The sequence below is a fragment of the Mastigoproctus giganteus genome, chromosome 11 (assembly GCF_048544385.1).
Source record: "Mastigoproctus giganteus isolate SK-2022 chromosome 11, ASM4854438v1, whole genome shotgun sequence".
In the NCBI taxonomy this organism is placed as follows: Eukaryota; Metazoa; Arthropoda; class Arachnida; order Uropygi; family Thelyphonidae; genus Mastigoproctus; species Mastigoproctus giganteus.
This window is the reverse complement of record NC_143585.1, coordinates 59782671-59802445: the sequence shown is the minus strand read 5'-3', so window position 1 is coordinate 59802445 and position 19775 is coordinate 59782671. Positions and strand designations below refer to the sequence as shown.

Sequence of the window (19775 nt, the reverse complement as noted above, 5' to 3'; positions counted from 1 at the left end):
AACAAGATTAGTGATATGGAACAAAGGGTTGCTCTTACAAAGAAAGGCTTAAGTTTTGCAAATTACAGTGTCTGGAGAATAGGCACCAGCAAGGTGATCTGATTGTATAAGACTGAATTGTTTGAGCAGGGGCAGCTCATCCATAGGGACTGTGGCACCCCTAGCTATTTAAATCTAGATATACAGTGAACGGAGTTATATGAAATTTTGTGAAGAACAATGTAATGCAGTGAATATTTTTATTAACAGGACCCACATATAGTATGTGCATCCTCTATTTCCAGTAATCATTTCAATAATAAACGAATAAAAACATGAAATCATTTCCAACTTTGAAGTTTAATTAACCGTAGTCCTCACTGTGCACCAGGCAGTGATACATTTTGCTTTCCAGTGAATATCTGGTAGTTGGTTGCCATTGGCAACCAGCATGTTGGCAATTTGCCAATATACATTTTTTATAGGTGAAATGAATCAAAATCACTGTAAGCACGCAGTGCAGATTTCATCATTGACCATGATGGGTGTGTAGCCACAATGTCAATGTCTTTTTGTTATTCGCCCAAATTCCCATTAAGTAACTAAATAATATCAGTGTTAAGTCAATACTCAACATTCAACAGTGTAATTATGTGATTACAGCTTAATTGCGAATTGAGCTTGAACTTGGTAAGTTGAAGTTATATTATGAGGTGATGTGTAAGTAAAACATTATTTCTACGACACACGATTTTGTGAAATTTGATTCGATCATGGCCTCCATGCTTCCCCATGAAGTAAATCTCTTGACAGTGAATAAACTTCAGCAACTTAGTTTTTCACAATTATCTCTCCAATAAAAAAATGCAATTAAAAAAGAAGGCCGCCCCGCACCAAAGATTCAAATTTCTCAGCAAGGAATAAGTAATAATAAGAAATATATTCACAGTTTTAAAACTGAATGGTACCAAAGGAAATGTTGGCTTTGTGGTTGTGAAGTTAAAAATGCATTGTTTTGTTTTTCATGTTTACTGTTCAGAGGTGACTTAAAGTGGCTTTACAAACATAAACAGAATGAAAGAAAAAACTCTAAAACGTGAGAGTTTGAATAAACATATTGATAATATGATTTCACTATCACTTTTAGGAAGCGCAAATATTTAAAAACAGCTTAGTGAGGCCTATAGACTTTCAATCTGCAAACATAACAAAAAAGTTACCAAGAATTGTGAGGTATTATCTAAAATAACAGACTGCATTAAATTTTGTGGACAGTTTGAAATTCCTTTACGTGGACATGACGAAAAAGATGATTCTAAAAATCCAGGAGTATTCAGAAGATTAATAAATTCTGCCTGTATATTAGATTCCAATTTAAAGAACCATTTAGAAAGTAATGCAGCATTTAAAGGCATTTCAAAAACTATTCAGAATGATATTCTTGACTGTTTGCTGCAAATATGCCAGGATGAAATAAAAAGAGAAATTAATGAAGCTTCATTCATAGCTGTCATGGCTAATGACATAACAGATGTTTCAGACCATATACATATGGTAATTGTTCTGAGATATGGAGACATTTTTGAGCGTTTCTGAGGTTTTTTCACTCCGGAAAACCAAACAGCAGACAGAATATCAAAGTGCATTCTAGATCAGTTAGACATAATCCTCAAAGGAAATATTCAAAAACTAGTTGCACAGACATTTGATGCGCAAGTGTGATGAAAGGCAAGAAAGGGGGAGTTCAGGATAAAATGAAAGACGTGTACAAAAATGCACATTTCATTCACTGCTATGCAGACAATGTTGTTTGTTATCTGGTTTTTAGAACATTAGCAACTAAGGCCATGCTGCTCCGGGAATATGCGGTGGTCATTCCTTGACCTTTCCGCATCCTCCGTATTTGGTGGTGACGGGCTCGAACCCCGGTCTAGCCCGTCACCACCAAATACGGGCTCGAACCCCGGTCTAATCAAGAAGCGTGTGCTATGCACTGCTGCTCCTTCCCACCTGGCTACGGAGGTGCCCCCTATGCAGACAAACTGAATCTGATGATGAGAAATGCAGCAAGTAGTACCCAAGATTCAAGAATATTCTTTTCGAACCTCATGTCGATACCAACATTTTTCTTGAGATCCCACAGTGTCTCTCTCTCTCTCTGTTCTCAGAAAGTATATGGATGGCCATGTTGCCCGACCTTCCCCTACAAGATGGAACTTTGATATATGCACTGTTAACAGCGTTTATGAAAATTTTGAATCCTTAAAAAAAGTGCATGCAGGAACTACAAGTGACAGCAAATGCAGATAAGACGATTTCAGAAGCAACTGGAATTTTGCACATCTTGAGTAATGAAAAATTTGAGTTCTGGTTAGAACTTTTCCATCATATAATGCCTCGTGTGGAAGTTATTCATAATCAAATGCAATCTCGAGAAATTGAGGCAGTTAAAATACATGAATATATAGGAAACCTTTAAGAATGCCATTCTAAAAATCAGAAATTCGATGTATTTTGAAAATTCTTCAAAAACACTCATGATTGAAGCGAAGGTTGTTGTTGTTGTTGTTATTTTGGTTTTTAGGAGCATTAGCAACTAAGGCCATATTGCTCCGGGGATATGCAGTGGTCATTCCCTGACCTTTCCACATCCTCAGTATTTGGTGGTCATGGGCTCGAACCCCAGTCTAATCAAGAAGTGTGTGCCACACACTGCTGCTCCTGCCCACCTGGCTACGGAGGCGCCATCGAAGCAAAGGGAGTATGCGACTATATAAGTGTTGATATAGGTGAGAGATATTCTTTTACAAAGCAATTAATTGCTGCTAAATTGTTTAACAAGGAGAACTTTGTTATTTTTCGTATGAAAATGCCCACAGAAGAGGTACGGGAGACTACTGAGGCATATCCCATGATTGAAAGACAAAAACTTCTTAAGGAATTACAAGTTTTCTACAGCAGATATGATCTACACAATTATTGCAAATTAACTGACTTGCTGAAATTTATCTCAGAAAATAATCTAGCTGAAGTTCTTGGTGAACTTACAAAATTCATAAAAGTTCTTTTGACCATTCCAATGACTACTTCAGAGCCCGAATGCTGCCATTCGACATTAAAAAGAATAAAAACGTTTTTAAGGAGCACTATGAATCAGGAAAGGCTAAATGCTCAAGCAATGCTTTCAACATAGAAAAGCTTGGTCAACAGTGCACCAAACTTGAATGAAAAAGTTATTAATTTATTTTCAACAAATAAAAACTGAAGAATGGATTTTGTTTTTAAATAAAAGTTCTTGTCTGTGAATGGTAAATGTCTAGTTAATGTTTTAGTATTTTTAACTTGTTTATTATTATTACTGTGTATGTCTACATGTCTTATAACCAACGCAATTTAATGTAACTTTAAGATGCGGCACTCCCAAACATCAGAGTCATGAGTTGCCACTGGGTTTGAGCATGCTCAGTGCTGATGGGATTCTTCCTCTTGCTGAGTTTGGTCGCTTGAGGGGACATAAATTCAAATTGGGGAAAGACAGTTGTAGAATAAATGTGTGGAAGTTTGCCTTTAGCCAATGGGTGGTGGCTGGAATAAACTTCCATCTGTCATTGCAGAAGTTGACAGCTTAAATAACTTCAAGGCAGAACTAGACAAACATTTGGAGCGAATGGATAGATGGATGAATGAATTGGGAAGGGTTTCTTTGTTTTTTTTGGCTGATGCTGTATAAGCTTGCTTTCTTGCATCATATGCCTCTGCTAATGCTAGGAGGGAACAAATCTCAAGAAAGAAAATTTGGGGTAAAGAATTTACAAGTAATTTCTAACCATTAATTCGACTCTTACAATTTTTGTCTGCTCGTAAGCATATACAGTTCAACTTGGTCATAATGAGCATCAAGGGACCAATCATATTTCCTAGTTATAACCATTACTCACTATATCACTGATGAGTTAAATTTACCCCCGATTTTTTTTAATTCTCAATAATTTGATAAAAGTACTGATTCAAAAAACAAAAGAAATATTAGAGAGAAAAAAATAATATTAGTATATACCTACATATTATTTGTATTAATATTTGTTGTTATTGTTGTTATTTAGTTTTTTTAGGAGCATTAGCAACCAAGGCCATATTGCTCCAGGAATATGCAGTGGTCATTCCCTGACCTTTCCGCATCCTCCATATTTGGTGGTTACAGGCTCGAACCCCGGTCTAAACAAGAAGCGTGTGCTACACACTGCTGCTCCTGCCCACCTGGCTATGGAGGCCCCTTGTATTAATATGCTTGTATAAACTTGTAATACACTTAATATTAAACAATTTATTTGTCTGTAATTTTAATTTTAATTGTAATGTAATTTTAATCCACACACTTAATACTAAACACAATTTATTTATTTCTCCATAATTAAAACCAATACTTATTAATAATAAACATGATTTCCTGTTTTGTCTGCATTGTAGACGTCTTCGTCATTGATATTTTTCCTAATTTCTGCTCAAACACGGTCAATCCATTCATTTGCCATTACCGGATCAGCAGATCAAGATTCTCCACTAATTTTTGCATAAATGATGTTATATCGTTTTTTAAATTGATCCAGCCAAATGTTGTTGTTACATACAAAATTGTCGCATCCAAATTGTTTAGCAATTTTTTTCTGCTTGAGCCTTCAAGATCAGACCGTCTATTGAAAATTCAGCACTTCTTTGTGTAGTGAACCATTGAAGCAATACTTCATCAATGTTTGTAACCTCATGCTTTCTAAATTATTATTTTTTCCAGTACAGATATGTAAACATGTTTATTCTTCCACAATGTTGATGGTATTGAAGAGGACAAAGGAAACTTTTTACACACTTCAACATTTTTTGCATTACATTCTAATTTCATCAATAATTTTGACTTTTTCACGAACAGAAAGACACTTTCTTTTGTTAGTATACATGTTTTCCAAAGGGAGGGTTCATTTCTAACTGATTTTACTCTAAATTGGCAGTAAAGTGATCTGCATACAAACAATTATTGTTTCCAAAATTCATAGAAGTCCCTCAATAAATTTATGTTGTTGTTGTTGTTGTTGTTGTTATAGCGGTTATTTGTATTAATAATAACAATTTCGCCAATGCACTATTGTATAGCCCCATATCCAAAAGGACATGGTTAGATCATAATCCAGCCCCTAATCCAATGTGGGTGGTCATAAAAGCTAAGTCGCCCCTTTCATTTTTGTCTATTCCAAGAATTGGGTTTTTTCGACTACCCGAGCAATTAAGAATGTTTGCACAGTTACCAAATTTGTATGGTATATCCATGTAGTATGCTCATTATAACAGTGAGCGATTGTACTGGAATACGCATAAATTAAAATCATAATGGCTTTTTGCTCATTAAAGCTGTGATCTTGTTATTTCCATTCTCGTTATAACCAAGTTTGACTGTACTACCAAAAAAATGCAATCTTTTAATTTTTTAAACTAAATAACTTTAATGCAACTGCAGTATATTAAAAGGCGAATCATTTCTTTTATAACCTTATACTAATTATAGAAAGAGAGTAGATATGTTCAAACGTTTAAATAAAGTTCTTGTTTATATTATAAATATTTCTTACCTATCACTGCACCAGCAGCAGGAATAGTCCCATAATCGGAGGTAAAGCCTGCAAATGGACCAATTTCTAATGTTGGAGAGCCTTCATCAAATAGCATTTTTAATCTTTCTCTTGCTAGTAGTTTTTTCTTTAATACTGTGTGCCTATGGATAGCTTTTTCTCCCCCAGCTGCTTGAATAATATTCCACATAGCAATCAAAGCTGCTTCAACAACTTTTGATTTTTTCAAACTCTCTTTAAAATCAGAATGCTGAGTATCAATCCTTCCATCTAGGATCTAGATGTAATGATAAAGTTTTATTAATTGATTTTTAATAATTGATTAAATTATTAATTTAATTCTGTTTTATTAATTTTTAATAAAAATTAATAAAACAGTCTGTAAATATGGTAATTTTTTATTAATTTTTAATAAAAAATTAATAATTTATACTGTGTTAATTATTTATGCTATGTTTTCATAATAGTATATTTCACTAATGACATACATTCTAGCATTATATGGGAATTCCCATGGCAATGCAGAGAGCAGAAAACAAACTTTAAATATGCTTCAGGAAAAGGGAACATGGAATCATATTCATTGACATAAGTGATGTGTATAACAAATATTCTTGAAATAATCTCTAGCTGATTATTCTCCACAATTACCCAATTGTAGTTGTCAGAAGCTGTATACAGTGGTGAGCTGTGAATATTTTAACAATGGTCTCGCAGTTTTGCTGACTTTTTATTCTTCTCTTTTTTACAACTAGGGAAATATAATGGATACATTTTTTTCATGATAAAATTTCAATATTGCAAATAAAAAAAATAACAAAATGTTTCCCATTTCACAAATAACATAAAAAACTATCCCAAAAACATTCTAGAATAAAAAAACAAATATTACATAAAAAAACAAACTATTCTAAAAAGGTGAACAAAAATCACAGATTACTTATAAAAAAAATTGTTATACAAATATTCAAGAAAATGTTATTCTATATATTGTCATATAGAATTTACTTCTTTATTAATATTTTTTGTCAATCTGCTTTGCTCAATAGTTGAGCGATGATTATGGAGGAAAGATTTGACGTAATGATCCGGATCAAATTGAAGCAATGGTTTTCCATTTAGATTACAGTTACCAGGAATCCTCGTTTTCAAGGACATGTCCTAGTTTTTGGGGCATCCTCAGACATCCTCACAGATTTTATACTTACATTCTAGTTTTTTATAATTTCAAAAAAATTATCTCATCATAAAATGAATTTTCATTAATATTCTGAGCATTGCACCTTCGGTCAATATAACAGAATAAATAAAAGCAATACACTGGTTGCATTAAGTGGACTGTATTATCCCAAAATTACAAAAGTGGACTGTATCATCATTTGTCCATTTGAAAATCGACGATAGTAGATTATATGACCAATTTATTAATTTTAAGGAATTTGTTTCTGAGAAAAAGAAAGATATATAATTGGGAAAACTTATTAGCCCACAGAAAGTGGGCTGAATATTTTAAGCAATGTAATGGTTCCGAGATATGTTCTGAGATTTTAAAAATTGCTCAATATACATTTTATATTTTTGGCCACAACGGGAACAGAGAGTGTGTATTTTCATTAATTAGCAATCAATAGAGCAACATTAGAAATAAAATGGAAACAAATACTGTGAATAGTATTTTGTTGGTTACTTATAATTTGAAAATGGATTGTAAAACATTTTATAATTACTTACTTTGTAATCCAAATTTATTGAAAATGAATGGCAGTAACGACAAATATGTATTAATTTTTTAGTAATAAATATAATTTTTAAAATGTCCTCATTTTTAAAACTAAAAATGTCTTAGTTTTTTCCCTATTTTGTCCTAGCCTTGAATTCTAGATCTGGTAACCCTAATTTAAATTTATGGTCATTTCTTATTCATATATCTTGCAATGTGTTTAACTGTCAAAAATGTTCTTTTTATTGTTACAACATTATTCATTATGCTGAATTATTCGCTCAGCTTCAGCACTGTAATTTCAATGGTTTCAAGGATATTTCTGGCATTTTTAATTGAAAAAAGGAATTTCACTCGATTTTAAACATAAACTGCCTTTGACAAAATCTCTAAAATCATTAATTTTTATTTCATATTTTATTATAAAACTTAAATTTCTTATTTGTTTTTCACCCTCTTGCCATGGAAGTTTTTCCATATTCCATGTGTCCAGGTAGCATGTTTAAAATTTCTTTCAATTCCTCATCATCAATGATATCATTATTTTCTTTATTTAATTTAAAATTAATCTGTTGCATTAATAACCTTTAAGAATAAAACAATGCAGTTAGTTTATTTAATAACTTGAAACGAGTTAATTTTTTAAATATGTTCTTACTTTCGATTTTGATTCCTTCAAATTCTTTCGACTTCAGAATGCTCTCAATTTTAGTTTCATCATTTTTTTCAGAATTTTACAAATTAGCAATAGCATCGATAGTTCAAATAATTAATTTATCTGCTTTTACTATAGTGATGCTGCTACTACTACTTTGTAAAATTTTAGAAAGGCAAGAGAGCTCCTTCAAGATGTCGATCATTAGTGCAAAATCGTTAAGAAATTCCAAATTTAAAAGGCAGTTTAGTAATCCCAAATATTTAATTTCTGATGCACAAAGCTGGATAATTCCTCCAAACTGCAATTGCCATCTGCAAGCTACAAGTTGCCCATCGTGGCGCAAACACATGACTGATCTTTATAATTTCCACATCATGTTCTTTAGCAATCATCCTTAAATCACGCTGGTTTTTTGGAGAATGGTGATATAATGCATACAGTTTTTTTTTAAATTATTGCCTGTATGCCATTATATTTTGGAACATTTTCTTCACAGTGAAAGCATCAACGCAGTTTCAAATTCTGCCAACATTTCAAATTCTGCCAAAATAAATGATCGTTTCAACAGGCTCACGAATTTTCAAAAAAATAACAGTGGGCTCTTGAGAGCCTACTATAGTTCACCGCTGGCTGAATACGAATCACTGTCATTAATAAAGTAATTAATAACAGTGTGGACTGTTTTTTATGAAATGGTTCATGTTCATGTTATTTATGTTAACCTAATGATGCAAAACATTTTTTCTACTGCTTTTCATTGCTAAGTTAATGAAATACATAAATAAGGAATGCAAGCCAACTGCACAAAAAAACATGTAGATGCATATAAAAAAAATAAAGTATTAATTTTCAATAAAAAAGTCTTTCCTTCAGGAAATGGCTAGAGTTAACTGATAGATTTCACTTTTTCTTGACTCCTCCTCCTCCTCCACTTTTATCTTGCTGGTTATTGATCATTTTAAGGTAACTAAGTAACTAAGGGCATGAGGCATCATTGTATCTGTTAATTTCACTTATTCTATAGGCTTGTATGTTTGCTGGATGAAAAACCGGAGTTCATGGAGTGAAAAAAGCCATTAAAGTTTGGGTTAAATGCGTGTCGAGGTGCTCATACTCAAGCCTTTTCCACACTGTGGAGAAGGGCAGCAAGTGTAACCAACGTGCTAGCCAAGAGGACGTCTTTCTTTCTTTCTTTCTTCTCTGAAGAGGAGGGCAACTTGTTATACATAGAAAATATGATGCTGATATTATACTAAAACCTCACCTATAAAATATGCATAAGTATGTGCACTGCATATATCTATACATGCATATGTGTATGTGAATGTATATATAATTATTTTGGATAACTGGAATTCAAATTAGAGAAAAAAAGTAATAATAAAAAATGATAAAACTATAGTCTACTTTCTGTGACACATAGATAGGTACAGTTAAAGGTTACTGGTTCATGCTCAGAGATTAATACCTTACACATACACACACTGATTAGTATATGAACAATAGCTACTTTGCCAAAAATAGTGAAAAAGGATATCTCTAGAGGAGCCAAATAGAATGTACATGCATTAAATAAGTATGTAGTAGACAGGAAATTGTTTGAAGGTTTTACAGGGCTACAAAGTTTATGAGATTATGAGAAATCTTTGGCAAAGGATGCAAAGAAAAACAGCAAGGAGTTCTTTACATATGTACACTCTAGAAGGAAAGGGATGAATCAGATTGGGTTAACATATATGGGTTAACTATTGATGATCATGCTCAGGTAGCTGATAAACTGAATGAGTATTTTTCATCTACATTCACACATGAGGAGTTATTCAATGAGGGCAGTGCCAAAAGTTTATCAAACACCAACAGGGAGCTAAGTGATTTTGTAATAACTGAGAGCAAAGTAGAGGAGAAATTGTTGAAGTTAAACATAAGGAAGGCACCTGGAGTGGACGGGATCTATCCAGTTATATTAATGGAGGCAGCAAAGGAAGTAAGCAAACCCTTAGCCATAATTATAAGAGCTTCCTTGGACTCAGGGGAGGTCCCCTTGGACTGGAGGTGTGCAAATGTATGACCAATTCATAAAGGAGGTTCAAAAGGTGACAAAAGTAACTACAGACCTGTTAGTTTAACTTGTGTTCCAGGGAAAATAATAAAATCATTGGTTAAAGAAGCACTGCAGGATCATCTAGACAAGACTGCAGTAATAGTTAAGACAGCATGGGTTTGTCAAAGGGAGGTCTTGTCTGACTAATTTGATTGGATACTATGATGTGATCACAAAGGAACTGAATACCAAAAATAATTTTGATATCATATACTTGGATTTGATATCATATGCTCTTCATGGACAAAATGTTATTAGTGGAGTTCCCCAGGGTTCGGTGTTGGGCCCATTGTTGTTTTGTATATTTATCAATGATATTGATGAAAGTATATCAGGTTTAATGTCCAAGTTTGCAGATGATACAAAGGTTGGCAGGGTTGTTAACGACAGTAATGACAGTATGCTACTCCAACTGGATCTAGATAAGTTGGGAAAATGGGCTGAGTAGTGGCACTGGAGTTTAACATTGACAAATGCAAAGTACTGCATATGGGTAGCAATAACAGAAGAGAAACATACCAACTGAGTGGTACTACACTCAGGGAAGTGGAAAAGACCTGGGGGGTATTTGTGCAGCCAAATATGAAGTTTGCTGAGCAGTGAAGACGGGATGCCAGGGCAGGTCATGGAGTCTTGCAATGATATATAGGAATTTTACTAGCAGGGACAGGGAGGTGATAATCCCATTATACAAGGCAATGGTCCGGCCACACCTAGAGTACTGTGTACAGGTCTGGAGGCCTCATTTTAAGAAGGATGTAGAGTAGCTAGAACGAGTACAAAGAAGGGCAACAAGATTGGTGAGGGGGAACAAAGGGTGCTCTTACCAAGAAAGGCTTAAGTTCTGCAAATTTCAGCATCTGGAGAGTAGGCACCTGCGAGGTGATCTGATTGAGGTGTATAAGGGGTGCTCTTACCAAGAAAGGCTTAAGTTCTGCAAATTGCAGCGCCTGGAGAGTAGGCACCTGCGAGGTGTATAAGGCCTTGAATGGGTTGAGCAAGCTGAATGCTGATGGGATTCTTCGGCTTGCTCAGACTAAGAACCTGAGGGGGTGCACAGTTTCAAATTGAGGAAAGATAGTTGTAGTGCGGAAATGTGCGGAAATTTGCCTTTAGCCAGAGGGTAGTTGATTGGTGGAAGCTAATAGCCTAAATAAATTTAAGGCTGAGCTGGATAGGCATTTGGAACGAATGGAGGGATGAAATGGGAGGGTTTTTTTTGGGCTGATGCTGCATAAGCTTGCTTTCTTGCATCGTATGCCTCTACTAATGCTAATGCTAATCTTTAAGTAAATCCCACGACAATACATTGCGATCACTGCCACTGGGTTCTGTGTTGGGTCCACTGTTGTTTTGTATATTTATCAATGATATTGATAAAAGTATATCAGGTTTAATGTCCAAGTTTGCAGATGATACAAAGGTTGTATAAGGTTCTTTTACCTCCAGATTCTCAATGCATGAAAAATTGTCACTGATAACCAGATAAAGAATATTGATATCTCGTTGCCTCTCTTAACATGCTGGTGTACATAACAGTCGTTCAATAAATTCACAACAGCCCTGCTACTGTATGAGTAACCAACCCACAAGTTCCAGTCAATATCTGAAATCCCCCATTATAAGACATTCTGATTTACTGGCCCATTCTATTTCTCTGTATAGTTGTTTGTTATACTCATCACAGTCATTAGGCCTATAACACCCTCCCCTATTTCCTGTCCTGTCTATCCTTTCTGTACACATCGACCACCACATATTCAAATTCTGATCCCTTATATCTGAGTGACACTATGTCTCTTACAACCCCACAATGTCTGCATTTGACAAATTAATTATGACTTCAAATTCATCAAATTTGTTTACTATAGGGTGTGTTACAGACCTAATGACTCTGATGAGTACAACAAAAAAAATGTACAGAGAAATAGAGTGACCAGTAAATCAGAATGTCTTATTATGGGGGATTTTAAATTCCCAGATACTGACTGGAACTTGTAGATTGGTCACTTGCACCCTAGAAAAATTTTGTGGATTTATTGGATGATTGTTTTTTACAGCAGCATGTTTGAGAGATAACCAGAGGGAGTAATACTCTAGGTCTGATTATCAGCAGTGATTATTCATGCATTAAAAATGCATGAATAATCACTTTCTCACATCTTGGTGGCAGTGATCACAGTGTACTGATGTGGGATTTACTTAAAGATGTAACTACCATCGGGGGTAAAGGAAAGAGTTTTTGCTTTTGTAAAGGTGACTACAGTGGTCTCGGACAGTTTTTAAATTCAATACAATGGGACCAACTGATGATGTTACCAACAGCAAATTATAAATGGGGAGCATTCAAGGAAGTAATCTTGGAAGATACTAACCTTTTCATACCAACTAAGAAATACAGTTCAAGGTTTTTCTCCTAAATGGAGGTCAGGCAAACTGAGACTCATGGCAGAGAAGAAAAATGCATGGGATGCATATAAATTACACTACTCAACAAAAAATATATTTTGTCATACCTCCACAATGAAAATACATGAAATAAATGTGCTGATTCTGAAAATCACCATAAAATGTCTCTATCATGTCTACATCAAAAGATGTACCTATGTTTAATGTTAAAATAAAGGGATACATACGTATAATTCAAGTTTGTAATACAAGTGCAAAAAAATATATGTTCTCTATAACTCTAACTTCGGAAAAAATATCATAAATCATAGCGAAATGGTTATATTACAATAATATATAATCAAGCATACCTGTAACTGTCCTTAAAAATGTTTGCTACTATGGGATTTTCTGTTGTATTCCTGCTTACTCTCCCTCATAAGGAACCAGCAGTAATCCCCCCATCATTACAAGATCCCACAATGCAAAAGCAGTACCTTCGTACCGCTTTTCCATCATAGAAATATCTTGATGAAACTGCTCCTCTTGTTCATGATGCACATCTCCCAGATTTTCAGGGAAAAATTTGAGATGGGAATGAAGAAAATGAATTTTCAACAACATTCGACAGCCCATGCTTTTGTAGCACTCAAGTAAATTAGACACCAATATTTCATAGTTTTCTTCTTTCCTATTACCCAAAAAACCATGTCATCATCAGCCGTTTTCAATCCACTGCAGGATGAAGGCCTCTCCAGCACCTTTCCAGTTTCTTCTGTTTTGTGCAATGGCCATCCATTTACTACCCATGAACTCGTGAATTTCATCTGTCCATCTTCGTTGTTGTCTACAGATTTTCTTTTAGCTCCTCTTGGGTACCATTCTGTTATTTTCTTAGTCCATGTACTACCACCTTAAATGATCAGCAAGCTGGCAATTCAACCTCCTTTAACTGGGTTTCAAACACACCATCTTTCAGGAGTTTCTTAATTTGGGGTCCTACGAAAATACTTTCCTTAAGTTTGGCATATGTTAAATTAGGAAACACAATTCTGAAGTATGCAAATCCATTACCTTCTGTATCTAGTCCCTTCATGAAATTTTTCATCAATCCAAGTTTGATGTGCACAGGTGGAAGAACCTTGTTTGATTGCACTAAAGCAGCTTTCCAAAACTGGGGAACAAGGACTACATAAACATTCTGAAGTGTTCCAGTATTGAAAACCTTCATCTTACTGAATTTAACTCTGGGACGGATCTCACCAGTGATAAATGAAAACAGACAACTCTCATTCTCTCAGGAAAACAACTTTTATTTATACAAATGAAAAATAAAGGTTTGGGAAACAACGTGCATACATATAAGTCTACAGCCACAATTTTTTTTGATGAAAAGAAAGAAACTTTCCTGCTTCTGCAGCTAAATAGCCATTATACATAACTCGTCATTGAAATTACCTCATCTAGAAAGAATGGATGAATTTTCATGAAAATTTGTGCGCATTACTGTGACATATATAGAACCATAAACAATTATCATGTCAATATGATTGGTGCAGAAAAATGTTCCAATAATAGGTCTATTACTTTTTTGATGTAAGAATCTGAAGGCCCTGAAAAAATGTGAGGATTGTCAGGCAAACAGAATGGCGATTGAATGGCATTTTAAAAGAGTGCAATATTCTTAACATGTGTAAGGTGATCTTTTGAAATGGGTGCAGAAAAGAGCAAAAATATTAGTGAGGAGAACAAAAAGGTACTCTTGCCAAAAAAAGGGTACTCTTGGCAATTCTACAAACTGCAGTGTCTAGATGACAAATATCTACAAGAAGATCTGGTTGAGATGTTTAAAGCATTGAATGGATTGAGCAAAGTAAATGCTGATGATTTCATTACTCTTGCTTTGAGAACATATATAAGGAGGCATAAAATTAAATTGATGAAGGATTAGTTGCAGGAGAGAAGTGTGGAAATTTTCCTTCAGCCAGTGGAGTAGTTGATTGTGGAACAAACTTCTATGGGATAATGTGGAAGTGGGTAGTTTGAATAATTGTAAGGAAGAACTAGACAAATTCTCAGAAGGAATGGACAGGTTATATTGGAAGGGAATTTTCTGGCTGATGCTGTATTTTAAGCTTTCTTTCTTGCATTATTCACTACATCTAATACAAATTTACTCATCAACCACTTAAAGAATTACCCAAAAGACAATAAATTCACATTTGTCTGAACAATTGAGACCACATTTCATCCAGACCATATTTGTTCTGAGTACAAAGCCGTACAAACCTCTGCGTACATCAGTTGGTTTTTCACCATCTAATAGAGGAATGCTGTCCTATTGAAATGCTACTGATGAATTGTGAGTTTTGAGTCAAATGGATTTCCTCGATGAGCTTCAGAGTGATCTCTACATATATGGGAATATCCAGAGATATCTAGATTTTAAATAAGTCACAGTTCAATAAATGAATGATTTTATTTGAGCTGATTTTTTTTTTTTTTTTATCAGCAGATTAAAAGATTTGATATGTATAACCCTAGCAAAAGTATTTGAATACCATCATGTTTAAAAAAAATAAAATAAAACAAATTTTAATGAGCAATTTATTGTTTTAATATTTGTCACTGACCAGTGGCATATGCCCACCACTGGTCAGTGACAAACAAACAAACAAATGGCCATTTTTGATTTTGGTTTACCCAGTCCAGCAGCTCACACATCTGTAGTATATTATGTCTGTAAATTGACTGTGTTCACTATTTGCTTTTCCCAATTTCTGGATGAAACAGGCTCTGTTTCCTGGAAGGAAAAATCAGAATGCTCTCACTGAAAACTGATTAATTTGGCCACAATGTGAAAAAACCTATAAAGTTCCTTCCATCTCCGATGGGATGTGAACACAGGCCTTTTCCTCATGGTGTGAGAGAACAGTAATTACAGCTACTGTGCTACACATGAGGGCTTGGCATGAATGATAGCATCAAAATGTCATGGGCCACTTTTGACCAGTTTCTTGGAGAAGCAGCAGGAGGAATTGTGTCTGTTCCTACTTTAGTGGAGATTCAAGTTTTCATCTGCAGAAGGGAGGGATATTGGCCACACATTCATCTAGCATTCATCCCAAAGGTGGCTGGCCTGAACTTGAGGCAGTCAAATGCTGATGGACTTCATTTTTCTCAAAATGCTCACTGTATAGAATGGAGCATTTTGAGACTGTATCAGGGAAGGCTCATTTCCATCAAACTAAGTATTGGGCACCATAGAAGGAAACCAGTGTATTGAGCAGCACAGAAGGAAAAATCAGAATGATCTCACTCAAAAACTGATAACTTGGCCACAATGTGAAAAACACTCATAAAGTTGAAAAATTGTACAAGATGAAACAGGTGTATGACTGACTTTGATTATTTTTGGCACTGCAGGTAATGGTCTGAATCCAAATCACAAGAAGCAGCTCTCACACTGTGACCACCCAAATTGCTACAAACTTCGCTGTGGATTTTTTTTTTTTTTTTTTTAGGAGCATTAGCAACTAGGACCATATTGCTCCGGGATATGTGGTGGTCATTCCCTGACCTTTCCACATCCTCCTTATTTGGTGGTGACGGGCTTGAACCGCAGTCTAATCAAGAAGCGTGTGCTATGCACTGCTGCTCCTTCCCACCTGGCTAAGGAGGCACCTTTCGCTGTGGACACCATCACTATGATTTAATTAAGTGTGAGAGAAAAGATGGGGTTTGAAAGAAATATAAAAGGATCTGAAGAGGATTACTACAATTAATAGGGGAGGAATATTCTCATTGATGGGTAAGGCAAGAACTAGGGGCATAACTATAAAATCTTAGGGAAGAACAGTAAAAATAACCCCAGGGGCTCATATCTGGTGAGTATGGACTTGGCACACCACGGTCCTGAGCTGGATATCATCATTCTTCTCTTTCTTGGTGATTCCTTTCTACCCTCTCTCTCTCTCAGGGTAACTTGGAAATTTTTTTTTGGCTGGTGCAGCATAAGCCTCAGGCTTCCTTGCACTATATGCTAGTAATAATAATAAGCCCGGAGTGTCCAATGACACAAGTCGACAATGCTGCCTGGTCTCAGAAACGACCCAACACATCACCATAGGATGCAAGGTGATCACCCAGACTGAGTACACTCATAGACATGACCAGGTAGCCAGGATAGTACAACAGAAGCTAGCAAGGAAATACCAGTTGATCGAAGAAAGTGTACTTACTACAAGTATGAACCCCAGGCAGTACTAGAGATCCCAACCCACAAGCTGTACTGGGACCGTGCCATAATAGTAGATAAGACAATCCCACACAACAGACCGGACATAACCCTTGTAGACAAGAAGGAAAAGGCTACCTATCTGATTGACATAGAGGTACCAAACACTGGCAACCTGCAGAAAACCCATGGGGAAAAAATCAGGAAGTACATGAACCTAAAACAGGAGATTAAAGAGATGTGGCATATGCAACAAGTTACAACCATCCTGATCATTGTGTCAACCACCGGTATGGTGCCAAAGACCCTACATAACAGCAATAGGTCTCCCAGTGAACACCTACAAGGAACTCCAGAAAGTCACAATCCTGAACACCTGTAGAGTTCCTAGACCATCAGTAACACCAGTGTACTTGGTAGCAATATCCATCACGTGGTGGAACCCCCAATCAGGGAGAAATAATATGAGCAATAATAATAACTGATATTATGAAGAGTTTTCCTTCAGGTGGCATGTTGTGGAACTTCAATGTTGTCAAGACAGAGAATTTGGAAAAATTTAAGGAAGAATATAACAGACATTTTTTTTTTGACTATGGGAATAATATGAGAGAGGGGTTTTTTTTTTTTTTTTTTTTTGGTAAATGCAGAATAAGTTTGCAGTGTTCTCCCCAGGACCTATCGAATGGGTGCACTGCCCAGTTAAAATATAAGTGATTCTCGCGGTACTCTTCAGTACTGCTCACCGATCTCAATCAATATTAATTCAAACATACTATGCGATCGAGGTCAATGTGAAAAAGGTGCATATAATGTTATATTATGCAATTAATTTTGCTCTGGATTGCTTAAGTCACATTTATAAATAACAAAAATTTTATAATATTGCAAAGTATTACACTTCCCCACCTGGCTACTTCATAATGCAACCCGGGTGGCAAAATTTTCTGGGGAGAATACTGGGTTTGCTTCCTTGCATCATTATGCCATTTTAATACTAATGCCAACTCTTTAACAAATTCCTTTTAACAATAAAAACTCATCAGAGCCATCCAAAGCTTTTATTCTATATAATACTATAAAATTTTCTTACACCACCCTATAGCAGCTGTTCCTGAAGATGACACAGTGCTGGTGGAACATGCAATATTGAAAAAAGTACAGGAAAAAAAAAAAAGTTCAGTTAATAATATTAAAAAAATTGATGGTGCAGGAAAACTGCATTTCTTCAATAGGCATAAGTTAAAAAAGAATATAAACCTCTGTCCATGAACATTTGCAGTACTTGCATATATGAAACAAATGTTTAACAATCAGCAACTTCACATTTGAATAACTTACTTTCCAGTTATTTATTTTTGAGCTGAACCACCTTGTCAAGCTCTTCTTTCCTTGGCCCCAAATAATATTTGTTACCAGCATCTTTTTCTTCAGAAATCTAAAGAGAAAAATAAGTTTTTTTTTTTTTTTTTTTTTTTTTTTGCACTTCAGCATTATTAATCAAATACAGTATACAAATCATTCATTTAAAAAAAAAATGATATTATACTAATTTTTTTGAGTCTAATAATATCCTGTAACTATAACATTGCAAATTACTTTCTACATATGTAGTCAGTTTATGTTTTCTTTATCCAGCCCTTCAAATACCCAAACAATTTTTTTAAATACATATTAGAGTTCACCTATTATATAATAAGTGAACTAATATTCCTGGAATATTTTCTTTAGTGAGATTCTGGGTGAGATTCATATAATTAAAACTGTCATGTTTTATAAATTTTATGTAATACATATACAGTATTGCTATACTAGCTGGCCTTATTCCATGCGTTGTGTACAAATATGTAGGCAGACTTGATTGCAGTCAGACATAATACCACAGGAGATGCCTTTATCTGCATCAAAGAGAGACCAAGCCTACCCTCATGCAACTGTTGCATGGTGGGATCACCACAAACAGAATGCATTGATCTCAAGGGAGGTAGTTATTCTTGTTGACTCTACTATCAAGGAGAAAAGAAATATTTTATACAATAAGCATAGGTATACAGAACCAGGGAGAAAACTCTGAAGTAGGCAATTATATTTTAAGCGCACAAATGGTGATAGGTGTTACTGTTATTATTAGTAGTGGCACTGTTGTTGTTGTTATTTGGTTTTTAGGAGCATTAGCAACTAAGGCCATATTGCTCCAGGGATATGCGGTGATCATTCCCTGACCTTTCCACATCCTCCGTATTTGGTGAGTAGTGGCATATGATGCAAGAAAGTAAGCTTATAAAGCATCAGCAAAAAAAAAAAAAAAAGCTTCCCATATCACCAGCCCATCTGCTCCAATAATTTTCCTAGTTCTTCCTTCAATTTACTCAAAAGTGCCCACCTCCACAACAACAACAGATGGAAATTTGTTTCAACAATCAACTACCTGCTGGCCAAAGGTAAACCTCCTCACATCTATCCTACAACCAACCTTCTACAATTTGAATTTATGTCCCTTCATGTGTGTAGTCTGAGCAAGAAGAAGAATGCCATCAGCATTGAACATGCTCAATCCATTCAAAGCCTTAAACACCTCAAAAAGATAACCCCACAGGTGCCTAGTCTCCAGATGCTGCAATCCACAGAGGAGAAGCCTTTCTTGGCAAGACTAACCTTTCGTTCCCTTCAACAATCTTGTTAACCTTCTCTACACCCATTCTAGCAGATCTACATCCTTCCTAAATTAAAGCCTAAGACTTCATTGCAGTACTCATCATGCGGCCTAACTACTGCCATATACAATGAAATAATCACTTCCTTCTCCCTGCTAGCAAAGTTCCTGTATGTATCATAAACACCATAAGCTGTCTTTCCAGCCTGTCTGCATTGCTCAGAGAACTTCATAGCTGACCACACAACTATCCCCAGAACGTTTTCATTTCCCCCTATCCTGAGTGTAGTAACACACAGTTGGTATATTAATCTGGGATTACTATTACTCATATACAGTATCTTGCCCATCTGCCTAATTTTTTTCAGCCTATCTGTCTAAACAATTAGGCAGATAGGTTAAGAAAATCATTAACCATCCT

At 35.2% G+C, this 19775-nt stretch overlaps 1 protein-coding gene across 1 annotated transcript in view; it reads right to left on the bottom strand.

Annotated features, from left to right (window-relative positions):
* Positions 1-19775, bottom strand: part of LOC150078038 (methylcrotonoyl-CoA carboxylase beta chain, mitochondrial-like) — a 184729-nt gene that overhangs the window by 139184 nt on the left and 25770 nt on the right. The window contains exons 2-3 of the mRNA XM_090384438.1: positions 18043-18139; positions 5598-5874 (exon numbers count right to left, since the gene is read on the bottom strand). Of these exons, the coding sequence (XP_090240564.1) occupies positions 5598-5874; positions 18043-18123 (358 nt within the window). The 5' untranslated portion in view covers positions 18124-18139. The remainder of the gene's footprint in view (positions 1-5597; positions 5875-18042; positions 18140-19775) is intronic.